Below are 27,811 nucleotides of genomic sequence, written 5' to 3'. Positions count from 1 at the left end.
ATGCCCTTTGCACCATATATGGGCAACACTTCAGCCCTCTCTTTCCCCACAGCGAGGCCCTGACTTCTCTTGTTTAAACTGTTCCCTGGTATCATGTCCTCTCCACATTCCTGAAGTTCCCCATCTCTCACCCTTCCCACACCTTCACTTTCCTTTTTTCCCTCTCCCACAGATTTCCCGCTCTTCTTCCATGTACAGTTCTTCTCTTTCCCCGTTTTGTGTTCATCCCCTATTCTTTGCTGCTTCCTGTGTCTCTGATCCTTTTTCACCTCTCGAGCCACCCAGGACAGCTACCAGAGCATTCTCCCCTGCTATGGATCCCACAGGACTGTAGCAGTGGGGCACGTGGCAAGAAGGTAGCAGAAGCCAGCGAGGACTAGAAAAACAGGCAGCTTGTGCAGCCTATAGAACGCACTTGAGAGTGGCAGTGGTCCTTGCTGGTGCGAGGCAGGACTGCAAAGGAGACTTCTGTCCTGTTCCAAGTCTTCAGAACAAGGCGGTATCTAACCGGGACCCCAAACCGAAAGATAGTGCTAACAAAAAAGGGTCTATCAGTAAGAATGATACCCCTGGGGAAGAGAACTCAAGTTATAGCCATGTCCTTCCTCTTAGGAAGAGGTATGAAAAGACAGCAGAAGCTCATTTCCTTTGCTGTGTCCCACTTCTCCTCAGCAAGGAGTAAGGAAACAAAACGGGTGGCTCATTTCTCTTATGTTCCTTTTCCTAGTCATGAAACATAGTGAGGGGGTAGGCCCAAGCGCTGAAAATCAAGGCAAAAAATTTGTTTTTTTTTAAAATAACCTGGTGAGGTGTGCCTATATTGTGTGTGCAAAACATGCCATTAACATGCTCAAAATAAGAAATTGTCCAAAGAATTTACAATTTCCCATTGTTATGTTGCCACTGAGCTGCCCTGTGGTTTTCACATGCAACTTAGCGTTGCAGATTTTAGAAAATTTAGCTCTTGTAAGTTTAGAAGACTAACAGCTTCTGCTAGACTCCCACACCTTGTGCCATGAAACATCAGAAATGTAATGGGAATAGGTTTCAGAGTAACAGCTGTGTTAGTCTGTATTCGCAAAAAGAAAAGGAGGACTTGTGGCGCCTTAGAGACTAACCAATTTCTTTGAGCATAAGCTTTCATGAGCTACAGCTCACTTCATCGGATGCAACATCCGATGAAGTGAGCTGTAGCTCACGAAAGCTTATGTTCAAAGAAATTGGTTAGTCTCTAAGGTGCCACAAGTACTCCTTTTCTTTTTGTAATGGGAATAGTTAATTTTAAGACAAGAAAAGTGGGCAGGGATAGACAAGCCAAAATGCCCTGGCAAATTTAGAAATACATCTTATGAATAACTTTCTGTAGCAGTAACAAAATAAACAACCAGAAGGCAAAATGCCAACTTCACTCACTGCAGTCAGCGAACTGGCTAGGAAAATCAAAACACAAGTCATATGTCTCAGGTTGCCAAAGGCCCACATGTGGGAAGCGGAGTAGGATAATGACCAGAAGTGAGAGCAAGCCTAGAAGTAGTAATGCAGGAGACTTAAAATAATTAGAGATTAATACCTGGGCATAAATAACATTTCCGACGATCTCAATTTTAGGGAATCAGCATTTCTGGTGTAACTAATTTATCATAATTAAAATGAAACAAACACTGGCCCTGTGTGTGATGGCAATAAATATGGGTTTAAAAGGGCGACTCCATGCCAAATTCTGCTCTGTGTTACACTGATGTAAATCTACTGAAGTTTACTGAATTACTCTGGATTGACCCCAAGATCACTGAATGCAAAATAAGGTTCTGTACTATAACAAGGGACACATTGTTATACAGAGTAAAAAGAAATAAATTACTTTAACTAAATGGCCTGAACCAAAATGAGGATGCAAACACCTTGAGATCTTGCGAGTTAAAATCTCAATTGCGCATGTAAAAATCTGCTTTTCAGACACTGAGGGTCTTTTTAAAATTTGATATTAATGCAAGGAAAATCTCTCTTCCCTGGTGTATGTCCTTTCATAGATAGGAGCTGACTGACTTAGATCAGAGGTTCTCAAAGTTTTTCAGTAGGGCCCACACTTTAGCAATAATCTTGTGGCTTATGTCATGCCCGACCTCTCCCGAACACAGAGCATTCCTACAGCAACTACAGCAATTGTTTCTATGGAAAAGTAATACCGCTAGTTCATTTTTAGCTGTTTTTAAATCCTCCTCAGTGGCACCATGGAGGAAAACCAGCCCCATGTTGACCAACCATCTCTTCACAGGACCACCAGTCACAGAACCACTGACTTGGATATAACTACTAGTAGAACTGATTGAAAAAGAAAAAAAAATGTTTGCAAAAGTTTTTACCTTTTGAATTCTGAAGGCAACTTTTATCAAAATTTGATTTTTTTGTTTGACAACTCTGCTCAGTAGAGAGCCTGATCAACAGTCAGGTATAAAAATTAGTGAACTTTAATAGTTTAATATCTTATTGTTACGCAGCGTTTTCAGAACCCACAGCGGGGCAACTTAACTATTTTACTCCAGGTGGTGTCAGGAATAAATTAATAGGAACACAGCAATTCCATTTGATAAGATTTATGCAGGTAAGCGTGCTTTACTTAAAACTGCAGTTTATTAGATTTAAGTGCACACAGACACAAATCTATAATAATAGATTTAGAGCATCCCAGATATTTACCTATATTCTGAGATGGTACTGAGTAATTAACAACAGGTCAGTGCTGGCCAAACGCCTCCTTGCTGGGGAGTAAAGATGTCAGGAAAAACATCTTTCCCAGGATAGCTCCAGAGGACGGTTTCAAAGTATACTTTTTTATTTAATCTTTTTATAACTTTACAAAACACATAGGTTATAATGACCCCTATGAAATTATCAAGTTTTTTTAACTTAACTTTTAATATCAGACGTTTAAGACTTAAGGCTGTTTATTTACATTTTTTTTTCATTTTTAGTTATTTACTTTTTCCCCCTTCTCCCATTCTGATTAGCAAAACTGCCAGTAGTTATGGCCTTGCTTCTGAAGGCCTGTTTTAAAATTAACCCTTAACTATGTAGTGTTTTATTTCATTAATTTATAGTGGCTGAGTGCACAAATATGGTTGCAACTAGCTTGATTACATTCTGGGGTATATACACCCCTCAAATTCAGGGCGACATTATAGGCATGATCGCTGCATCTTCCCTTAAAAAGCAGACACATTTTAGTCACCAGTGGAACAGCATATGAAAATGGGAGCACATACGCAATGCTGCTGAGCAGAGGAAAGGGAACCAAAATTGCTATTACTTTAGTCTATTCAACCAAAAGAAAGCGATGAAGATAATGGTTAAATAAACTGCATTACCTGAAGATGCTAAACATGTGTTAAAACCCTAATCATTTATCTAACCTCCCTTTGAGCTTTGAGAATTCAGACAAAGACCCTGGTCAATACCACCCAGAATCACAATTTGGCTAACCAAATTCTTGACCAATGAGGTCTGGCAAAACCCAAATCACACCCTTGGTTTTGAGAAAAATGGGTCTGAGACCCTAATCACATTAGTTTTGGTTTTCTATAATCTTAACATGAGTTACGGGACTTCACAAAACCAAAGCCATGTCTGGGTCTTGCCTGTCTCTACTTTATAACTCAGAGTGGAATTTTCAAAACTGAGAGCATAGGTTTAACTCCACTCCCAGTGAAGTCAATGGGGGTTTTACTATGCACTGCAACAGGAGCGAAGTTAGACCAACGCTGTACATTTGAACACCCCACCCTAAAAATCTAATCATGAGAAGATTTGCACCAGGACTCCCACTGATTTCAGCAACAGTTGCAGAAAGAACCTACTGGAGACAACGAATGACATGGCAGTCAGCACAGTGGATGTTGCTATCCCTTTGAAGTGTCAAAATCAGGGATGGGTTGGGGACACAATTTGGATCCATATTTCAAACACCGTGATATTTGCGGGCAAGGAGGGTTGAGATCCCAGAGTTTCATTTGGCCCATTACTGAAATAAAGATTAGTTGCAAAATTTGGATCCTAGTTCAAATTCTAATGTACACACCACACTCGTGTCCAGATGTGGGGTTTGGTCCCATAATGCTCTAGACCATAGTGTTTTGCTTTTTTCCCCCCCATATGTGCCAGTTTCTACTTTCAACAACTCCCTTTGCTGTCTTACTAGCTATCTGAACAGTGAATGTTAGACTATAGTAATTATCTTCAGTAAGACATCTCTAGTCTGTCTAACTAAATTGGCAACAATAAAACTTGGGAGAAAGTTAGAGACTAATACAGATGGCTAAAAAATAAAAAGTGTCCACAATTGGCCAGATTGCTTTTAGACTTCTGTTTATTTTCATATATTTAGTCTCTCTCTGGTTCGTTCGTCACTACAGTATCTTTGCTTTCCCTGAGAACAGTTTAAAACAATGCCTTTGGTTTTAGACTTATCAGTAAAATACACATACAGTGCATAGTGTATATATACACAAAGCTCATTACATTTGCAAATATTTTTGCAGTTGCTCACTAGCCAAGAGAGGCAGAGAATGAAAGGGTTAGAACTAAAATAAATGTTTTTCAGTAAAAAAACAATTACAGCTTTCTCCATCACTCCAATGGAAAGCAAGTACAGTATTAGAGGTTACTCTTGGAAACCTAAATGAATATAACCTGGCCTACTGTAGCACAGAGATGGGTCTGAGCCAAAAGCATCTAGAACATCTTTGGGACTCAGAATAATAAAATCCCAGATCTGACCATGCCTGACCTCAGTAAAATCTCAGATCTAGATCCAAATTTTGTGGCTGGTCCCAATGGGCCAAACTAAATCCTAGACTCTAAAACACAGGGGCCGCTAACAGGGAGTTTCAAGAGGGAGTTCTCCAGGTGAAGGAGGAGCAAATACAGGACCCTTGGGGTAAGTGACTGTCTGTAGTGTGTGTTTGTGTTTGGGGGTTACGTGCTGTGTGCTGAGCTTGTGTTTGGCTGTCTGTCTGTGTTTGTTTGTTTGAAGGATCATGTGCTGTGGCCGGCAGTTGGAAGCTGTGAGCTTCTAAACAAGGTTTGAAATCTAGAAGCCTTTGTTCATTGACTGAGCCTTAGTCAGGGGGTGGGGCTATCAAGGAGGCCAGGGCTTTATAAAGCAGCGAGCAAGTGACCAGGGGCCACTAACAGGGAGTTTTGAGAGGGAGTCTGGAAGGGGAGTGGGAAGGGGTGAGGTACACTTCTTTAAAACCTTTAAACTATAATCAAAATTTCTTGATTTAAACAAAAACCCTATCATTAACCTAGGTAACTGTAGGAGAAAATGCAGGCAGAAGCCCAGCAGCAGAGTGGGAGCTACCCTGTTTATTGCACTCAGCGTAGCATGTATGATTACCTGCCCTGTGGGCGGGGGGCGTATGTGTGCATTTGGTACAAGGAGCTCCTGGCCCTCAGAGACCACCGTGTACGGACTTTGGAGGCCAGGGTGGCGGAACTGGAGGAGCTAAGGGGAGGCAGAGGGGTATGTTGATGAAGCTTTCCAGGACACTGTAGATTTGTCCCACCTCCGGTCAGACAGCCCCTGAGCTGTTGAGGAGGATGAAAGGCCCAGAGAAGGAGAGCAGTCAACAGTAACAGAGGGAAACCTTCCTATAGTTGGGATCCTCCTTCCAGATGATGTTGGGGTATCCTCTCGCACTGAGGTTACCTCTCTGGGGGAGGGAACTCCAGCCATTAGGAAAATGCAGGTGTTAGTAATGGGAGATTTAATCATTAGAAACATAGATAGCTGGATTTGTGATGACCAGGAGAACTGTATGGTGACTTGCCTGCCTGGTGTGAAGGTTGCAGATCTCTCGAGGCATCTAGATAGACTTATTTGTAGTGCTGGGGAGGAACTGGTGGTCGTGGTACACGTAGGTACCAATGACGTAGGGAAGGGTAGTGGAGACGTCCTAGAGACCAAATTTAGGCTGCTAGGAAAGAGACTGAAATCCAGGACCTCTATGGTGGCATTCTCAGAAATGCTTCCAGTTCCACGCGCAGGGCCAGGTAGGCAGGCAGAGCTTCAGAGTCTCAATGTGTGGATGAGACGATGGTGTAGAGAGGAGGGGTTTAGATTTGTTAGGAACTGGGGAAACTTTTGGGATGGGGGAGCCTATACAGGAAGGATGGGCTCCACCTAAACCAGAGTGGATCCAGGCTGCTGGCACTTCACAGTAAAAAGGTTGCAGAGCAGTTTTTAAACTAAGAGATGGGGAAAGCCGATTGCTGCAGAGGCGCATGTGGATCGGACAGAGACTTCTCTTAGAGGAGAATCTATTGATAGAGATTCTCTAGGTTTTAGTCAGGAGGAGGGGATGGAAGAGAATAAAGTATGGGCCAGATCAGACGAGAAACATTCACATAAAGAATCTGACACATCAGAAAAGGGCAGACAAATAAACAGCGACAAGTTTTTAAAGTGCTTGTACACAAACGCTAGAAGTCTAAATAATAAGATGGGTGAACTAGAATGCCTCGTGTTAAAGGAGGATATTGATATAATAGGCATCACAGAAACCTGGTGGAGTGAGGACAATCAATGGGACACAATCATTCCAGGGTACAAAATATATGAGAAGGACAGAACAGGTCGTGCGGGGGGATATGGGGAGTGGCACTACATGTGAAAGAAAATGTAGAATCAAATGAAATAAAAATCTCAAATGAATCCACACATTCCATAGAATCTCTATGGATAGTAATTCCATGCTCTAATAAGAATATAAACAGTAGGCATCTATTATCAACCACCTGACCAGGACAGTGATAGTGACGATGAAATGCTAAGGGAGATTAGAGAGGCTATCAAAATAAAAAACCTCAATAATAGTGGGGGATTTCAATTATCCCCATACTGACTGGGTATATGTCACCTCAGGACGAAATGCAGACAAATTTCTTGGTACTTTAAATGACTGCTTATTGGAGCAGCTGGTACAGGAACCCACAAGGGGAGGGGCAACCCTTGATCTAGTCCTGAGTGGAGCGCAGGATCTGGTCCAAGAAGTAAATATGACAGGACCGTTTGGAAATACTGACCATAATATAACAACATTTAACATTCCTGTGGTGGGAAGAACACCTCAACAGCCCAACACTGTGGCATTTAACTTCAGAAAGGGAAACTATGCAAAAATGAGGAGGTTAGTTAAACAGAAATTAACAGGTACAGTGACTAGAGTGAAATCCCTGCAAGCTGCATGGACACTTTTCAAAGACACCATAATAGAGGTTCAACTTAAATGTATACCCCAAATTAAAAAAAACACAGTAAGAGAACTAAAAAAGAGCCACTGTGGCTTAACAACCATGTAAAAGAAGCAGTGAGAGATAAAAAGGCATCTTTTAAAAAGTGGAAGTCAAATCCTAGTGAGGTAAATAAAAAGGAGCATAAACACTGCCAAATTAAATGTAAAATTGTAATAAGAAAAGCAAAAAACGAGTTTGAAGAACAGCTAGCCAAAAACTCAAAAGGTAATAACAAAATGTTTTTTAAGTACATCAGAAGCAGGAAGCCTGCTAACCAACCAGTGGGGCCCCTGGACGATCGAGATACAAAAGGAGCACTTAAAGACGATAAAATCATCGTGGAGAAACCAAGTGAATTCTTTGCTTCAGTTTTCACGGTTGAGGATGTTAGGGAGATTCCCAAACCTGAGCCATCTTTTGTAGGTGACAAATCTGAGGAATTGTCACAGATTGAAGTGTCACTAGAGGAGATTTTGGAATTAATTCAGAAACTTAACAGTAACAAGCCACCAGGACCAGATGGCATTCACCCAAGAGTTCTGAAGAAACTTAAATGTGAAATTGCAGAACTATTAACTATAGTTTGTAACCTGTCCTTTAAATCAGCTACTGTACCCAATGACTGGAAGAGAGCTAATGTAACGCCAATATTTAAAAAGGGCTCTAGAGGTGATCCTGGCAATTACAGACTGGTAAGTCTAACGTTAGTAAGGGGCAAATTAGTTGAAACAACAGTAAAGAATAAAATTGTCAGACACATAAAAGAACATAAATTGTTGCGCAAAAGTCAACATGGTTTCTGTAAAGGGATAACATGTCTTACTAATCTATTAGTGTTCTTTGAGGGGTTCAACAAACATGTGGACAAGGTGGATCCAGTGGACTTAGTGTACTTAGATTTCCAGAAAGCCTTTGACAAGGTCCCCCACCAAAGGCTCTTATGTAAATTAAGTTATCACGGGATTAGAGGGAAGATCCTTTCATGGATTGAGAACTGGTTAAAAGACAGGGAACAAAGGGTAGGAATAAATGGTAAATTTTCAGAATGGAGAGGGGTAACTGGTGGTGTTCCCCAAGGGTCAGTCCTAGGACCAAACCTATTCAACCTCTTCATAAATGATCTGGAGAAAGGGGTAAACAGCGAGGTGGCTAAGTTTGCAGACGATACTAAACTGCTCAAGATAGTTAAGACCAAAGCAGACTGTGAAGAACTTCAAAAAGATCTCACAAAACTAAGTGATTGGGCAACAAAATGGCAAATGAAATTTAATGTGGATAAATGTAAAGTAATGCACATTGGAAAAAAATAACCCCACCTATACATACAATATGATGGGGGTTAATTTAGCTACAACTAATCAGGAGAAAGATCTTGGAGTCATCATGGATAGTTCTCGGAAGACATCCAAGCAGTGTGCAGCGGCAGTCAGAAAAGCAAACGGGATGTTAGGAATCATTAAAAAAGGGATACAGAATAAGACGGTGAATATCTTATTGCCCTTATATAAATCCATGGTACGCCCACATCTTGAATACTGCGTACAGATGTGGTCCCCTCATCTCAAAAAAGATACACTGGCATTAGAAAAGGTTAGGAAAAGGGCAACTAAAATCATTAGTGATTTGGAACGGATCCCATCTGAGGAGAGATTAAAGAGGCTAGGACTTTTCAGCTTGGAAAAGAGGAAATTAAGGGGGGATATGATAGAGGTATATAAAATCATGAGTGGTGTGGAGAAAGTGAATAAAGAAAAGTTATTTACTTGTTCCCATAATATAAGAAATAGGGGCCACCAAATGAAATTAATGGGTAGCAGGTTTAAAACAAATAAAAGGAAGTTGTTCTTCACTCAGCACACAGTCAACCTGTGGAACTCCTTGCCTGAGGAGGTTGTGAAGGCTAGGACTATAAAAGGGTTTAAAAGAGAACTGGATAAATTCATGGAGGTTAAGTCCATTAATGGCTATTAGCCAGGATGGGTAAGGAATGGTGTCCCTAGCCTCTGTTTGTCAGAGGATGGAGATGGATGGCAGGAGAGAGATCACTAGATCGTTACCTGTTAGGTTCACTCCCTGTGGGGCATCTAGCATTGGCCACTGTCGGCCGACAGGATACTGGGCTGGATGGACCTTTGGTCTGACCCAGTATGGCCATTCTTATGTTCTTAATTTTGAATCTGGATCTGAACTACATGACTGTACTATAATGCTTGCTTTCTTTAAAGCTCCTACAGAGAGAAACAGATTAGATGTGTAAGAATGACAGTATAACTTCTTGCCTGTAGATAAAACAGTTGTGCAAAATATTTACAATGAAACTCCAAACCACACAAAAAATTTGGCTGGTTTCACACGTTTTTGTTCAAAAATCAGAACAGGTTTGTTGAAAGGATTATGAACATGCAGAAACTCTTCAGGTGAACCCAGGCATATTTACGAGCTAAATGAGGGATTCCCAAGCATTTTCATAGTGTGGGCTACATCTCAGTAGACAGATTGTTTTATGGACACCACTCCTATCATTCGCAGTTGCAGGAGCATCTTCTATTCCCATTCACAATCACATGGACCTCCTCTCCTCTCATTCACAATCATGTAACATCTCTGTGGCAACTACACCAACTGCTTACATGGAAAAGTAACACTAGGAAAGTATTTCATGTACTATTACATGCTTTTTATGTGGTGCAGCAGCTGAAAATTAGGAGAGCCAACACCCTTTGACCAGCCAGCTCCCCAAGGACCATTAGCAAGTATGCCACAGATCATAATTTGGGAACTGATCACGTAAATTATGAGAAATGTACAGGTTCGCAGACTTTTGACTCAAAACTATGATTTAAAAATGGGGTTTTTGACATTATCTTAGTTGGAACCTGTAACATCTATGGAAAAATGGGGATGTTCCCCCATCAAATTAAAACAATGTAAGTTCTCCCAATCACTATGAAACCTTGTTTAGCCCACAGCGATTAAAACAAACAAAACAAAAATGATGCTAGGATGTTCAAATTAACCAAGTGAATTCTACCAAATAATGATATCAGAGTTTCTTGCAGATTTTAGATCTGTAACCACAGGACAATATTATGTGTACACACTCTCAGTTTCTATTCTAGGATGATGGTGTCAGTGAGAATCATTCTCCCAAATCAAATAACTTTGCCTGTACAAGCTGCTTAGTGATTCCACAAGTGTTATGATGACCCTATTTAATGATCATATGCGTTTTATTAGAACACTGTATCTAAACTTTTGGATACATATGTTATTAATAACAATGCCACTTTTACCCCGTAAACATTTCTGCTATGTACAGTATGGAATTTGTAATCCAGTGATAACAGAGGGAACATTATAAAGAATACATTTAAAAAGTTATTTTAAAAAAATCATTCCTACTGTGCTCTGAACATTTAAAAAGTGACTTTATGTAACAAAGGAAGCAGAGGGAATAATAACTAGAAGAGTTATTTATTTTAATTAGGGTGTGCACGTGTTACTTTCGAAAAGGACCCACCTCTAAATACAGTAACTGGGATGTCGTGAAATATGACTTAGAATAAAACTGGGACCAGTCCAGATGTAACCAGCCAACATAAATGTAGGAAAGAAAATAAAATTCAAAGGAAAGAGATGATGACATAAGTAATTAAAAAGTGTCTCAGAGGGTGCCAACCAACATAGAAAAGCCAGCCACAAAGCCCTGGAGACAACCATTGATGACTACATTGCAATTAAACATCCACAGCTGGCCCTTGTCAGCTGACTTGGGGTTGTGGGGCTTGGGCTGTGGGGCTGTAAAACTACGGTGTAGATGTCTGGGCTCGGGCTAGAGCCTGGGCTCTGGGACCCTCCCCTCTCATGGGGACCCAGAGCTCAGGCTCCAGCCCGAGCCCAAACAACGACACTGCGATTTTACAGCCCCACAGCCCTACGAGCCCAAGTCAGTTGATTTGAGCCAGCCACTGTTTAACTGCAGTGTAGACATACCTTCAGGGACTCCAGATGTCATCCTCAGGGTAGGAGCTCCATTAAGAAGGTCCCTGATCAAAGAAGGCCCTACCATCCAGCGTACCCTCTTGGAAAAGTCCCATACCGGGTTTTTGGAAACTACACAAAGGAAAAATAAAGCAGAGCTTAACAGAGAATGACAGCCATGTTAAAGAAGGTGTCACGTTCAAAACTGAGACCAGGAAACCTTTTTCCATGCAAAGCATAATTCGGCCTATGGAATTCACTGCCACAAGGTATGATTCACACCAGGAGCTTACCAGAAGTCAAAACAAAATTAAACATTTCTAATGAATAATAGAAATATCCAGAGTTAGAACAGTAAATATTAAAACGATAAGGAGTCATGGAAGGGCTATAAATCCTCATGCTTCAGGGAATAAGCCACCCTCTAACTAGATGGGGGAGGAAGAAGGAGACTTTCCTGACGGCAGTACAGCAAGTGTGCACCCTCCTCTGAAGCGTGTTACTAGCCTCTGTCAGCAAGAGGGTACTGGACCACATGGGCCACTCTCTGATCTAATATGGAACTTCTTATGTTCTTAGAATTCTAAAGGTCGCTTCAAAAAAAAAAACTATAGAAATTTTATTTCTAAAGAAATTTTTTCATTCTCTACTCAATAAGTTCTGTAGATAGTCTCTTGGGACAGAGAGAAAAAATCCTACCCATCTCCATTGTACTGGAAGGACACATGCTTTATATCTTCCTAAACATAAGGTTTCCTTTACACTACAACAAAAGAATTCTTACAATTTGTGGTGATCTGTGTTAAGATATTACAGATAAACCTATCTTCAGTTTGTCATTTGGTTTTTATGCTATTTGTTTCATGCTGCAAATATGCAAATACACTCATTGTATATGATCCAAGGTACAGTCTCATATTGTAAAGCTATACAAGGGCACCTCAGAGATGACCATCATCATCGCCCTCCCACCTTGTGATTATTATTCTTTACATCAATAATATCCACCAGCTTTATGTGGCTGCATTTCTAGCCCAGTATTAGTTCGGCCTACATTTTTGCAGGTGCTCTGGCAATTGACATTACTGAGACAGCTAAGTCCATGATTGCATCCACAAATCAGGAGTATAGACCTCAACAGTTATTCCAAACTGAGGCTTGGAAAAAGTGCTGGAGCACCAAGGTTAGTAATGTGATAGCAGACTATGCTATGGACCTTAGAACCAAGGATATATTGCAGCAGTTCTTAAACACGATGTATCATAACATATCTCAAACTCACAAGTACTTGGTGTACCATCTTCATAATGTTAATCAGTGTTGTTATAATGGGTTCTTGTTCTGATACTGCCTTTTAAAGCAGCCAGCGCACCACGTAAGTGCACCATACACACAGCAGTTTCAGGATCACAGGTCTATACGAGGTTGGGTTATTTTAATTCCTTAATTGATAATCTGCACTATCAAGAAGAGATGGCATCTGGTGGAACAAATCCACACCTAGACACTGTCCTGGAAAAATGTTACACAGGATACAGGCATCATAAAAGTATGCCACTTATCCTCTCTCATGCCACAAAGAAAAGGTGTCTATCAATAGTTACTATACTGAGTGACTGAATCAAGCTGGAGTAGAACCAAGGATCTTTCCAACTTAGCAGAGCCACTGGATCCGCTTCCCTAAAAATCCAACCCACTACGTCACTAGCTTCAAGCCCTCTGAGTGATGTGCATCTGCCAATCTGGCTCAATGAATAGCTTGCACCACTTGTAACAGCTAGTGAAAAAAAGAGTGGGACTGCTCCCCAATGCCAGCTGAATTCAGAGACCCATTTTAGTTAGCAAAACAAGTGGGGCTGGTGCAGCTGGATTTGTGGTTTGGACAGATTATGAAGGAGAAGTCACCCTCAGGAAGGAAGGGAGGGATTTAAATGAATTCAAACAAGTGACTGGACCAGCATGAAGCCGCTAAACAATACTAGGATTGTGACTCACTCGTGTGGATTCCCTCCCTTTCTCACCCCCATTACTTTTATTGCTGAGGAGAGCTTGGCAGGAAGATGTTAATGTTTACTTTCTTTCCCTACCACACATATATCACCCATCTAATGTCAAGAAAACCTCCATCCTGTTAAGCAGTTTATACAGGATTTCCTAGAAGAAAGAATGATGATAATGGATTTTGACCCTTAAACTCGGATTCAGCAGGTCAGTATCCATGGGATTTCACATTCCACTAAGCATTCTGCTTTACATTCACACAGCCTAGCCCATGTTCCATCCTTCTGCCGGAAACAGCAGCAACAATAATGGCTCGGAATTCTAAGTAAATACTCTGGATTTTCAATTAACCTATTATCTCCTAAAATCATTCCTACAGCCCCATGAGTTTCAGCTTTCTTGCTGTCTCCTCCTTACTTACTTATTATAAATTCATGAAGAATCTGGAAGACTGGGGCGGGGGAGGAAGAGGAGATCACATTTACCTTCCAGCCAAGACCAGAAGCAGCAGAATAATTTTAATATTATGGCAACACTTGCTAATATGTGAAGTACAATTCCAGAGCTCCCTGTGTATTTATAGGATTAGGGTGGGGTGAATTTAGATTAACAGAATTGATGTGACAGCTCTTTGCAATTGTAAGATATTTCCAATGAAAGTTGGACTCAAAACAGATTTGATATATACAAAGAATTCCCAGCTATTTATTTTTCTGTGTAAATCCACTTGCATCAACACACGCGCTGGGAATATTCTCAACCTTGATTGCAACGTACACTTATTCTGTCGGTTACAAAGTTGAAGGACATAATGTTATTTTCACTCCAGCTGGGTGCTGAAATAGCTTCAGTTTCTATAGTAGGCAATAAATAAGGGCTAGATCCTGGGGAATGGAGCCAAGCCAGTGTATAAGGGCTTTTCTATCTGGTCTATCTATGTCTTTCTAGGGCTCCCATAAGCACAGTATTTAGCAGCTAATAGAAATTTGGTCTGTGTGAAAGCAGTGCCAGGGCTGCTACAACAAGGCATAGGAAGGAGCAGCAGATGTGACTTGCTGCTCTCCCATACCTGTGAATGTTGGATCAGTGGATGCATGTAATGTGGGGACCCACTGGACATTCCCCGGGCTGCCATGTGTCAGCGTAATCTTCCTCTCCCTCTCAAGGAAACCTATAGAGATACTGCACGAAGATCGTCCCCACAGTGCTAGGGGGTGTGGAATCTCCCTTCATCAGGTCTCAATTGCTGATACTGCCTTGTGCCACCAAACTGTAATTTAAGTACTTTATGGCATTTTGTTGGCATACAGTGTGCCTTACCTACCCTCTTTACCTTAAGTCTCAAGAATGAGATCCAGAGACTGTGTCATCCCTTCTCCATAGCTCATGAATTTTAATATTGTGATGTCTTATTTTTTGATGATAAAACTACTAATCAAATGGCAAGTCGCAGTACAGACAAGGCAGGTTGGAAGCTTCTGTTCTCCCTGTTTCCCAACACAAGAATAAGGGGACATTCAATGAAACTGAAAAGGTAGCCAATTTAAAATTGAAAAAAAAAAAAGAACTACTTTTTCACTTCATATAAAATTAGACTGTGGAACTCGCTGCTGCAGGGCATCGTTGAGGCAAATAACTTTGAATCTTACTAAGAGGTATTAGACATTGATACAGAGAACATGAATATCCAAAGTTACAAAAATTAATACTAACAAAGAATATTTGAAGGGATTAAAAGCCTCATGCTTCAGGATTTAAATCCATCTAACTACTATGGATTAGGACAATGTCTTCATGGAGCAGATTAAATCACATGTGGGAGTTCCTACACCTTCATCTGAAGCATTTGGCACTGGCCACTATCAAAGACAGTATATTGGACTGGAGGGACCTTGGGTCTGTACCAGTCTGGCAATGCCTGTGTTCCTAATTTAGTTATATTATTATTGGTATTACAATAGTTCCTGTAGTCCCCAGATGAGATCAGGACCCCTTGTGCTATGCACTGTCCACACATGCATTGTATGACAGTTCCTGCCCTGAACAGTTTATAGTCTAAAAGACAAGCCTGAACATGTGGGAGAGGAAACAGAGACACAGAGAGGCAAAGTGACGTGCCCAAAAGTCGCAGAGCCAAGATTAGAACGCAGCTCCCCTGACTGGCAGCCCAATGGGCTGTCCACTGCAACACACGCAAATAAGGATCACACAACTGGGTCCCACCTCTTAAATGTACTGCACATGCAAAATACAATTGTGGGGGGGGGAGGGAGAGAGGTGACAGAGAGCTCAAAATCCACATCTTCTCATGATTTCTCCTTTTCATTTTGTAAGAAGTGTTAGAAGCAGTACAGCATAGCCCTTTTGTTTTTGAGGATATTATTTTCCCTCTCTTTTCTGCTCATGCAATATAATAATATATATTTGGCCAAATTCTTCTCTCATTTACACATGTGCAAGCCTCACTGACTTTACTAAGGGTTGTAACCATATAACTGAGACCAGAATTTAGCCATTATATTTAAAACCATATTTTCAAAAGGAAGTGGCTGCATTACTAATTAATTATATCTTACTTAACCACCAAAAACCTTACACCAGAGCTCAACTCCAGTATTCTGCTCCTCCTATAATACGTGTATTTATATCCCACTGGTATCAAAAGTAGCTCTGCACATGCAGAATATTAGTTTGGAGATAAACCAGGCAGCTCAGAGAGGAGAATTATGTCCTACGTACCCATTATGTTATTTTATTGACTTATGCAAACATTGACGTTAATTGGAGTTTGCTGAATGTAAGAGCATCAGAATGTCAGAATTAGGGTCTTCCACAGGGATCTGAAAACAGAATTTCAAGCTAACACTTCGTTCTTGCACAATTGCCACAAAGGCTTAACAGCAAAACAGTACTGGACCTAACAAATAGCAGGAGCACTGTGATACTAATCAGAACATTGGCAACTGCAGGTTGGAAAGAAATTGATTTCAGTTAGTCAGCTGCATTTTGTTTAAAAATGGAGCAAATATTTTTTGCATAGCTTCAAAGCTGACAAGATGGGCTCCCTCTCTGTTTTCCCTTGCTGTTCTGGGAGCCATCACATACCATGAACATTCCTCACAGGAGAAGAAATCTTTAGGGTTGCTTTGTTCCACAATACTGAGCTAACCTGCCAATTTTTGATTTGTTAAAAAATTTCTCGCTTCCTCCTTTTAATTTGATTTGTTGTACAGTTCTCTATATCATGTACATTTCTGTAATGTGATCAAATGTATTAAGCAATGTTCCACACATATTCACTCAGGTATTTCTTCATATAGTCTTGCCAAGTTGTCAACTGTCATATATTTAGGGGTTTATTTCAAAATCCCCAATGTTTGGGTGTGTTTCTTTCCTCCCTCCCTTACGCCCCACCGGCCTTTTTTTTTTATTGTAAAATGCTTGCCCAGCACAAAAATTAATAATTTAACACTTTTTAAATTTGGAACTGCATACAAACCAGAAAAAAAGGAAAAACAGTTCTGCATTTATGACCGTGCTAGTTCAGGGTCAAATTTTACTGTTTACAATTTATTGTTACCGGCTAGCAGAAGTTGGTCACATAATAACCCCCTGCATTCCACATTAAAAATATGGATATCAATCTCTGATTGGACACAAGCTCTCATCCGGTTTCATAAGGCAGAAAGAATAGATTCTGTATGAACGGGGCAGTGAAAACCTACTGTATTAAAGACAAACGGAATTGATTTATGAGTTTATTCCATAGACATTCTCTGACTCTGCCTTCTTCCTTCTCCTTATGTAGACACAAGGACCTGAAGAGCAGCAGACCCACTGGGACAGGAGGCTGCATAGGTGGATTCCACACACCCTTGTGCACTATGGAACACTGATCGCTGCTCCTCCCTCTATCACAACACTGAAGGTAGCTGGGTGGGGCGGGGGACACAGATGTGGCCAGGAGGCCCAGACATTACAAAGATCCTCTTGCCAGACATCAATCCCCACATAAGGGACATGTGGCATGTAACAGATGCTACCTTAAGCTGGACTCAATAGCATTCTTGATGTCCTGCATGCTTGAGAGTCACTGTGACTCCAAAGTATGGTTGGGTAGAGAAGGTTCCCATCCGGACATCTCCTGAGTGGATCTCCTGAGGAAAGCCTATGAGCTGTGGCTTTGCACAGGGACAAGAATTTGGCTCCCAGTATAGAAGCAAAACAATCCATTGGCACTTTTACCCAGGGAGGGAATGGAAATGTACAGTTTTCTCTTTGACTTCATGGGACACTCCCTTATCAAACAGAGCACTCTACGCATCAACCTAGTAATCAACAGTCAAGATCGTTGGGGTCAACGGGTAGTGATCAATTTCTAGTTGGCAGCTGGTATCAAGCGGAGTGCCCCAAGGGTCGGTCCTGGGGCCGGTTTTGTTCAATATCTTCATTAATGATCTGGAGCAGTGTTTCCCAAACTTGGGATGTAGCTTGTGCAGGGAAAGCCCCTGGCGGGCCCGGCCGGTTTGTTTACTGGTTTGTTCAGCCGATCGCGGCTCCCACTGGCTGCGGTTCGCTGTGCCTCGCCAGTGGGGGCTGAGGGAAGCGGTGGCCGGTACGTCCCTCGAACCCCACTGCTTCCCGCAGCCCCCATTAGCCGGGCACACTGAACCGTGGCCAGTGGGAGCCGCAATTGGCCGAACCTGCAGATGTGGCAGGTAAACAAACCGGCCTGGCCTGCCAGGGGCTTTCCCTGAACAAGCAGTGTGCCAAGTTTGGGAAACACTGCTCTGGAGGGTGGCATGGACTGCACCCTCAGCAAATTTGCAGATGACACTAAACTGGGAGGAGTGGTAGATACGCTTGAGGGTAGGGATAGGACACAGAGGGACCTAGACAAATTAGAGGATTGGGCCAAAAGAAATCTGATGAGGTTCAACAAGGACAAATGCAGAGTCCTGCACTTAGGATGGAAGAATCCCATGCACCGCTACAGACTAGGGACCGAATGGCTAGGCAGCAGTTCTGCAGAAAAGGACTTAGGGGTTACAGTGGATGAGAAGCTGGATGTGAGTCAACAGTGTGCCCTTGTTGCCAAGAAGGCCAATGGCATTTTGGGATGTATAAGTAGGGGCATTGCCAGCAGATCGAGGGACGTGATTGTCCCCCTCTATTCGACATTGGTGAGGCCTCATCTAGAGTACTGTGTCCAGTTTTGGGCCCCACACTATAAGAAGGACCTGCACTGGATGTGCCATGTTTGTCTTTCTTCCACAGGACAGAAGCGGCTTTGTCTGTACAAAGTGCAAGCTGGTCTCCATATTGGAGGAGAAGATTGAAGGTCTGGAGCAACAGATAACGACCCTGCGTTGTATACGAGAAACTGAGGATTTTCTGGACAAAACTCAGGATAGGCTTCTAGGGGCACAAAGCTCTAAAGATATAGAGCAGGTTGCACAGAGGAGCCAAGAGGCCAGTGAAGAAGCTTGGCAACATGTGACCTCCAGAAGAGGTAAGCGGAATGTCCGGGTTCCAGTAACACAGACACAGGTAACCAACCGCTTTCATGTTCTCTCCACAGGTACCATTGCGGAGAGTGGACCAGATGATATGTCTGGGGGGAGAAAGCAGAAGGAGACTCCGCTGGTTGGAAGGCATGAGATGCTATGTCCTGAGGTTGGGGGTTCCACGACCACCACTCCCAAGAGGAGAAGGCGGGTGGTGGTGGTCGGGGACTCTCTCCTCCGGGGGCCTGAGTCATCTATCTGCCGCCCTGACCGGGAAAACCAAGAAGTCTGCTGCTTGCCAGGGGCTAAGATTCGCGATGTGACGGAGAGACTGCCGAGACTCATCAAGCCCTCGGATCGCTACCCCTTCCTGCTTCTCCACGTGGGCACCAATGATACTGCCAAGAATGACCTTGAGCGGATCACTGCAGACTACGTGGCTCTGGGAAGAAGGATAAAGGAGTTGGAGGCGCAAGTGGTGTTCTCGTCCATCCTCCCCGTGGAAGGAAAAGGCCTGGGTAGGGACCGTCGAATCATGGAAGTCAACGAATGGCTACGCAGGTGGTGTCGGAGAGAAGGCTTTGGATTCTTTGACCATGGGATGGTGTTCCATGAAGGGGGAGTGCTGGGCAGAGACGGGCTCCATCTTACGAAGAGAGGGAAGAGCATCTTTGCGAGCAGGCTGGCTAACCTAGTGAGGAGGGCTTTAAACTAGGTTCACCGGGGGAAGGAGACCAAAGCCCTGAGGTAAGTGGGAAAGCGGGATACCGGGAGGAAGCACAGGCAGGAATGTCTGTGAGGGGAGGGCTCCTGCCTCATACTGGGAATGAGGGGCGATCAACAGGTTATCTCAAGTGCTTATATACAAATGCACAAAGCCTTGGAAACAAGCAGGGAGAACTGGAGGTCCTGGTGATGTCAAGGAACTATGACGTGATTGGAATAACAGAGACTTGGTGGGATAACTCACATGACTGGAGTACAGTCATGGATGGTTATAAACTGTTCAGGAAGGACAGGCAGGGCAGAAAAGGTGGGGGAGTAGCACTGTATGTAAGGGAGCAGTATGACTGCTCAGAGCTCCGGTACGAAACTGTGGTAAAACCTGAGTGTCTCTGGATTAAGTTTAGAAGTGTGTGCAACAAGAGTGATGTAGTGGTGGGAGTCTGCTATAGACCACCGGACCAGGGGGATGAGGTGGATGAGGCTTTCTTCCGGCAACTCACGGAAGCTACTAGATCGCATGCCCTGATTCTCATGGGTGACTTTAATTTTCCTGATATCTGCTGGGAGAGCAATACAGCGGTGCACAGACAATCCAGGAAGTTTTTGGAAAGCGTAGGGGACAATTTCCTGGCGCAAGTGCTAGGGGAGCCAACTAGGGGGGGCGCTTTTCTTGACCTGCTGCTCACAAACCGGGTAGAATTAGTGGGGGAAGCAAAAGTGGATGGGAATCTGGGAGGCAGTGACCATGAGTTGGTTGAGTTCAGGATCCTGACGCAGGGAAGAAAGGTAAGCAGCAGGATACGGACCCTGGACTTCAGGAAAGCAGACTTCGACTCCCTCAGGGAACAGATGGCCAGGATCCCCTGGGGGACTAACATGAAGGGGAAGGGAGTCCAGGAGAGCTGGCTGTATTTCAAGGAATCCCTGTTGAGGTTACAGGGACAAACCATCCCGATGAGTCGAAAGAATAGTAAACATGGCAAGCGACCAGCTTGGCTTAATGGTGAAATCCTAGCGGATCTTAAACATAAAAAAGAAGCTTACAAGAAGTGGAAGGTTGGACATATGACCAGGGAAGAGTATAAAAATATTGCTCGGGCATGTAGGAAAGATATCAGGAGGGCCAAATCGCACCTGGAGCTGCAGCTAGCAAGAGATGTCAAGAGTAACAAGAAGGGTTTCTTCAGGTATGTTGGCAAAAAGAAGAAAGCCAAGGAAAGTGTGAGCCCCTTACTGAATGAGGGAGGCAACCTAGTGACAGAGGATGTGGAAAAAGCTAATGTACTCAATGCTTTTTTTGCCTCTGTTTTCACTAACAAGGTCAGCTCCCAGACTGCTGCGCTGGGCATCACAGAATGGCGAAGAGATGGCCAGCCCTCTGTGGAGATAGAGGTGGTTAGGGACTATTTAGAAAAGCTGGACGTGCACAAGTCCATGGGGCCGGACGAGTTGCATCCGAGAGTGCTGAAGGAATTGGCGGCTGTGATTGCAGAGCCCTTGGCCATTATCTTTGAAAACTCGTGGCGAACGGGGGAAGTCCCGGATGACTGGAAAAAGGCTAATGTAGTGCCAATCTTTAAAAAAGGGAAGAAGGAGGATCCTGGGAACTACAGGCCAGTCAGCCTCACCTCAGTCCCTGGAAAAATCATGGAGCAGGTCCTCAAAGAATCAATCCTGAAGCACTTACATGAGAGGAAAGTGATCAGGAACAGTCAGCATGGATTCACCAAGGGAAGGTCATGCCTGACTAATCTAATCGCCTTTTATGATGAGATTACTGGTTCTGTGGATGAAGGGAAAGCAGTGGATGTATTGTTTCTTGACTTTAGCAAAGCTTTTGACATGGTCTCCCACAGTATTCTTGTCAGCAAGTTAAGGAAGTATGGGCTGGATGAATGCACTATAAGGTGGGTAGAAAGCTGGCTAGATTGTCGGGCTCAACGGGTAGTGATCAATGGCTCCATGTCTAGTTGGCAGCCGGTGTCAAGTGGAGTGCCCCAGGGGTCGGTCCTGGGGCCGGTTTTGTTCAATATCTTCATAAATGATCTGGAGGATGGTGTGGATTGCACTCTCAGCAAATTTGCGGATGATACTAAACTGGGAGGAGTGGTAGATACGCTGGAGGGGAGGGATAGGATACAGAAGGACCTAGACAAATTGGAGGATTGGGCCAAAAGAAATCTGATGAGGTTCAATAAGGATAAGTGCAGGGTCCTGCACTTAGGATGGAAGAATCCAATGCACCGCTACAGACTAGGGACCGAATGGCTAGGCAGCAGTTCTGCGGAAAAGGACCTAGGGGTGACAGTGGACGAGAAGCTGGATATGAGTCAGCAGTGTGCCCTTGTTGCCAAGAAGGCCAATGGCATTTTGGGATGTATAAGTAGGGGCATAGCGAGCAGATCGAGGGACGTGATCGTTCCCCTCTATTCGACACTGGTGAGGCCTCATCTGGAGTACTGTGTCCAGTTTTGGGCCCCACACTACAAGAAGGATGTGGATAAATTGGAGAGAGTCCAGCGAAGGGCAACAAAAATGATTAGGGGTCTAGAGCACATGACTTATGAAGAGAGGCTGAGGGAGCTGGGATTGTTTAGTCTGCAGAAGAGAAGAATGAGGGGGGATTTGATAGCTGCTTTCAACTACCTGAAAGGGGGTTCCAAAGAGGATGGCTCTAGACTGTTCTCAATGGTAGCAGATGACAGAACGAGGAGTAATGGTCTCAAGTTGCAATGGGGGAGGTTTAGATTGGATATTAGGAAAAACTTTTTCACTAAGAGGGTGGTGAAACACTGGAATGCGTTACCTAGGGAGGTGGTAGAATCTCCTTCCTTAGAGGTTTTTAAGGTCAGGCTTGACAAAGCCCTGGCTGGGATGATTTAACTGGGAATTGGTCCTGCTTCGAGCAGGGGGTTGGACTAGATGACCTTCTGGGGTCCCTTCCAACCCTGATATTCTATGATTCTATGATTCTATGAAGGATGTGGAAAAATTGGAAAGAGTCCAGTGGAAGGGAACAAAAATGATTAGGGGACTGGAACACATGACTTATGAGGAGAGGCTGAGGGAACTGGGATTGTTTAGTCTGCAGAAGAGAAGAATGAGTGGGGATTTGATAGCTGCTTTCAACTACCTGAAAGGGGGTTCCAAAGAGGATGGATCTAGACTGTTCTCAGTGGTAGCTGATGAAAGAACGAGGAGTAATGGTCTCAAGTTGCAGTGGGAAAGGTTTAGGTTGGATATTAGGAAAAACTTTTTCACTAGGAGGGTGGTGAAACACTGGAATGCTTTACCTAGGGAGGTGGTGGAATCTCCTTCCTTAGAAGTTTTTAAGGTCAGGCTTGACAAAGCCCTGGCTGGGATGATTTAGCTGGGGATTGGTCCTGCTTTGAGCAGGGGGTTGGACTAGATGACCTCCTGAGGTCCCTTCCAACCCTGATATTCTGTGATTCTATAATTACAGGTACCAGGAGAGTCAGCTCTAGTCTCTGTGCTGTTTAGTTCTGATGCTAAAACACACAATGTTTTATTTTTGTCTTGTGATGCAATGTCTTATGCCACCTCATGTCTTTGCTAAGCAGTGTTACGTGTTGTAATATCAGACCTATGCAACATGTTCAGAGAATGCTTTTCTTGATTTGTTTTATTACGTTTTAATTTCATCGGTATGTGAAAGTAAACATATGCAGGATGGAAAATTATATTATGTTCAGATGCTACAATATAAAAGGTGTCAGAGAGAAGTTTTAAGCCACAAAAGTTGCAGCTGGAGTTTTTCTTCATATCCTTCTCTAGCAGATGTCTATTTATACCTATCACATAGGCTTGGCTTATGAGGGTTATATTGACTTGAGTAGATGTAAATAATACTTACTGGAAATATTTCAGAAATAATGCTCATCAATAGTACAAAGTGCTTTCATCTACACTTTACAGAATGGGAAACTGAGGTACAGATAGGTTAAGTGATTTCCCCAAGGTCCCACAGCATATCAATAGCAGGAATAGAACCCAGGTCTTCCATCTCTCAGCCAGGTGTCCTGACTACTGGTGCATGCTGCCTCTCAGAACTATTTGGTAATTTTATCATATCCTGTGATGGAAGGAAACTTTATTGCATGAACTGTCTTTAGGGAACTCTGGTAAATTTGAAGAATACCATCTGTAGTGCTGTTATCATTCTCACTTATACAGCCCAATATATTATTTTGTGTCTATATGATGCATTCACAATCTCTATGCAGTGAAAGGTTTCAGGGTGCTAAACCTGGAGAATTAACTCCAGTCCAGGATGTGGGTGTGAAAAGGATTACCACTCAAACACAGATGGTGCATGGGAGTTTCACTTCTCAGTAGCTGGCAGGGTACAGTACTGTGCAGAAAAGTTTGGTTCCTCTATGGGTTTCATATTTTAAATGGTTTAGTGGACTATCAAACCTGCTGGCTGGTCGCCTGAGTTAAAAAGAAATATGCAACCTTCTTCCACTGAGGCTGAAATTTCAGCACCATCCAGCACATCCACTGCTCTTTATGCTGTGACATGTCAGCATGTTGCGTTCTCCCACTGCTAAGATAAAAGCATTTATCAACTTACTTGCTGCTCAGGCAGCGTCTGAGCGAATAGGAAGCCCCTCCTCCACAAGTGCGTGAACATTCGCTCCATGAACCCCAGGCATCCCACAGTGTATCTCGGTCTTCTTCAGATCGAGCTGTTCTGGAACTCTAGAAGAGAAAAAACAACACCACATAACCCAGGAGATTAGTGAAGAAAAAAATTGTTTTAAATAAATCTTACTGTAATTCACTTAGCCTTTCTGCATATCAGATCTGCTGCAGGCCTTAGACCCTGCAAAAAGCTGTTTTGCTGAAATTCCTAACTGCTTGGGATTAATGTGGTGTTCGCAGTAGATGGTGTTTAAGGTACCTAATTTCATCGTTTTAGTGTTCAGATTCCATCCCAGCCTCAAGACAGGGGAGGATTAATATGAAAGAGCATTTTATACAGCAGTGAGACCGGGCATTTTCTGTGCTTGTGGGGAAGGAGACTGTAGTAGGGCAGAAGAAAAAAATTCGGGGTTATTCATATGAATATTTTTGCTGCACTAGAAAAGAAGAAAACAAAGCTCATTTGGACAATTGGTTTTTCGAGGAGAAATTCCATAATCTGAGCAGGTGATTGGGCTTGTAAAGTATATGTGTACAAATGGAGGACAACTAAAGTATGCATTGAAAAACTGGCTCATTGCACTTTGGGCCGTCCCTAAAGAATGCTGCATTTTTATTTTATTTAGAACAGACTAGAGGAATGAACAAAAATAGGGGGAAAGCTTTTGTGGAGGACCATTTTAAGCATCATTACTAACCACTGGTATAGCAGTCTGGGAACCTGTAAATCTGCAGGGATTCTTCTCAGAAGCAGAGACAGATCAACATAGAAATCAATCAATCACCTAAACAGAGATATGTACAACATTTGTAATGAAATCTGAAACCTGGCAAAGACTCCAGTGTTATTCACAGGCAGAAGAGAAAGTACGGACTGATCTGGGGCAGTGAACAGTTACATGTATGTCTCTTCAGAACAGACTTAGAACATATCACAGCCCTAGACCCAAATTCAAACCCTCAGTATCCACTGAGTTGGGCATTATGCCTGCTGCCCTCAGTCTTTAAAACTGTTAACCACCTGGGTCTTACAGTGTGAGAAATGTGTTATTCAGTGTAAAAGTACCATTGTTTGTATTTGTAATGCAGGAACCAAGAGTTTATTATTTATCCTAACTTTTAATACTGAGGGAATGTTCTAAAATGGGAATTTTCTAATCCTATCAGAGATGACAGGGTGTGCTGTAGCATATGTTCTCACAGTCACATATTATACAGGGTAAGCACCCAGCACCAAGGCTGGCTGAAGAGAAGACAACACTTTTACACAATGCCCCAACATTGAGCTCAGCTGGCTCTGCTCAAGCATCTGGACACATCTAGATTACATGGGCATGCTCAGAGGCTTAACTTTGGTGTTAGTGTAACCCCTCTCATATTAGTTACTTGAGTATAAACAATTTGCCATGACTTAGTGGTACATTGTATGTACTTAACAAAATGTGGGGGAAATGAAAACTGAAAAGCAAACTGCCTTCAATGGAGTTGCACCCATTTATACGAAGATGAATTTGGTACACTGTTCGTGCGTGAGAGAGAGTATGTTCCTACGTCTGTGTTAATTCACGATATTAAATAGATGAACATTACAGAAATGTCTGATTTTCACAATGATCAGTACACTATTAAACTCCCCACTATATTACAGTATGAGTTCACATTAATTGATGGGTCTCTATTCTTCCTACTTTATTCTATTGGTTACATAGTGGTTTCTGCATTTGTTTTCCTTTAAGAAGTTACTACAAGTGTTTTACAATAAGACCCCTTATTACTTTGACATGTGTTAAGAAAATTTAGAGGTAGCTTACACTTTGGGAAATTATTGATTAACCCTATGCATGCTGTGCTGCAGAGCACATAGGAAAGCATTACACCTTTTTTCAAGGCATTCCTTTTAGTTTTATTGCCACAAACATCCATATGGCAATTCAGGTGTTGCTTCTCTAGGAACACAGTTAATCTGCAATCTCCAAAGGCACTGAAGGGCTAAATTGATTAATAAAGGATAGATGTTTTCTAGTTCTCTGATGCCTTCTGAAGAGCCCCTTTCAGAAAAAAGTAACAAGTAAATTTTTTAAAAAATGCTTAAGTTTTGAAGGCTCACTTTTGCCCTCAGTTACATTAATGAGGTATATGGGAATGCACTTGACTAACAATTTAGTTCATGTCAAAATACTTAGACTTCACAGGGTGAAGTGATAATCAAATCGTATTGTTATATTCACTCCAAAGGCCTGATTCCACTTTCACTGATACTGATGTGAATCAGCAGTTACCCTGTGGAAGTCAATGGTGTTAAACCAGTGTGAGATCAGAGCCAGGCCATAAATTGGCAACTGTTAAGAAAAATTAAGATTTTCAGGGCAGCAATCAAGCCAATTTTTCTGTCTCTGTACTTGTCTTTTATCTTGCCCAGTCTTGGAAAATGAGTCACATATATATGGGTGAAAAAGCAAGTTGTTACTCTCCGGCAGCAGCACTGAATACAGCTGTTTATTTTTAAAGAAAGCCCTGAGTAAGTGGTGAGGCTAAGGCGCAGGGCTGACAGACAAGCCATATAACATCATTGTCTGCTGGACCCTTGCAATGGCACTGGTGCTGCATTCCTGGCACTATTGCTCACGTATTCTTAGAGGCATAACAGTTTGTTTTTTTTAAATTAGAGTATACATTTTGAAATATACACGTGTGTAGAGCTCTGCCCCCCCAAGTAAACTGAGCTGGATATATTCGCCTTTTCAATTCTGAAGCCACCTCTATCCACTTGACACAATTCTCATGATACCAGATCCTCCTGATATACCCCTTTCAAGAGGGTATTAAGGGCCTGATCCAAAGCCCACTGAAGTCAATGCAAAAACTCCCCTATTATGTTTAATGGACTTTAAATGGATCAGACTTTAAAATTATAGGCTGCAAGCAGGCCTCAGCACAATTTGTAAGGTGGAGTGCAAAAGAGAATGTGATGAGTAAATGACTTGGTTTGGATCTTCTTTAAGAGATATGCAAGTGAATCTAGTGACTGAGGGATCATTGGATTGAACCAGACGCATACAGTGGGCAAACTTTTATCATGCAGGTCTACTAAAGCACCTCAATTGTGACCCTCCTACTCCATTACCGGACCTCTCCCATGCTAAGGTTGCCCATCATGCCAAATTGTGTGGTGGTTTTGAGGATGTGGCCAGCCTCTATTTCAACTCTGCTGCACGGCATGGGTACTAGAAATGTTTCTTAAACAGGTGCAGTACTTTCTTCCCCAGATGCAGCTTTCTTAAGAGCAGGTTCTAATTTATATGGGTAATTGAATCATGTTTAAACCACCGTGACCATGCAGGACTATATTGTTTTGCTTCGGATCCACCAGCTGTAAAAAATAGACTGAATTAATTTAGTGAGAGAGAACACTGGATCCAAACATTGTGTGTATTATATTGATTAGTCACACTAAATTCTATTCTCTCTTTCTCACCTTTATGAAAATGCAGCTCAACTTAATTTTGAATCAACCCTATAATTGCTTGGCATAAATGCAGCAATTAACATAAGTATAAGGGATTAAACTCTTGACTATAGCCAATCTTCCCCCCAGCTGCAAAAGATCACACATGCAATAGATTCCCAGATGCATTCCA

The 27,811-nt window shown here is 42.6% G+C and overlaps 1 protein-coding gene across 2 annotated transcripts in view; it reads right to left on the bottom strand.

The window, feature by feature from the left end:
* ADAMTSL1 (ADAMTS like 1) overlaps positions 1-27,811 on the bottom strand; it is a 272,535-nt gene that overhangs the window by 224,095 nt on the left and 20,629 nt on the right. For both annotated transcript variants that reach the window (XM_074953445.1, XM_074953446.1), the window contains exon 2: positions 24,103-24,230. In XM_074953445.1, the coding sequence (XP_074809546.1) occupies positions 24,103-24,230 (128 nt within the window). The remainder of the gene's footprint in view (positions 1-24,102; positions 24,231-27,811) is intronic.

The sequence above is a fragment of the Natator depressus genome, chromosome 5 (genome assembly GCF_965152275.1).
Source record: "Natator depressus isolate rNatDep1 chromosome 5, rNatDep2.hap1, whole genome shotgun sequence".
Taxonomy (NCBI): Eukaryota; Metazoa; Chordata; order Testudines; family Cheloniidae; genus Natator; species Natator depressus.
The sequence above is the reverse complement of the archived record's forward strand: the minus strand, read 5'-3'. Positions and strand labels throughout refer to the sequence as shown.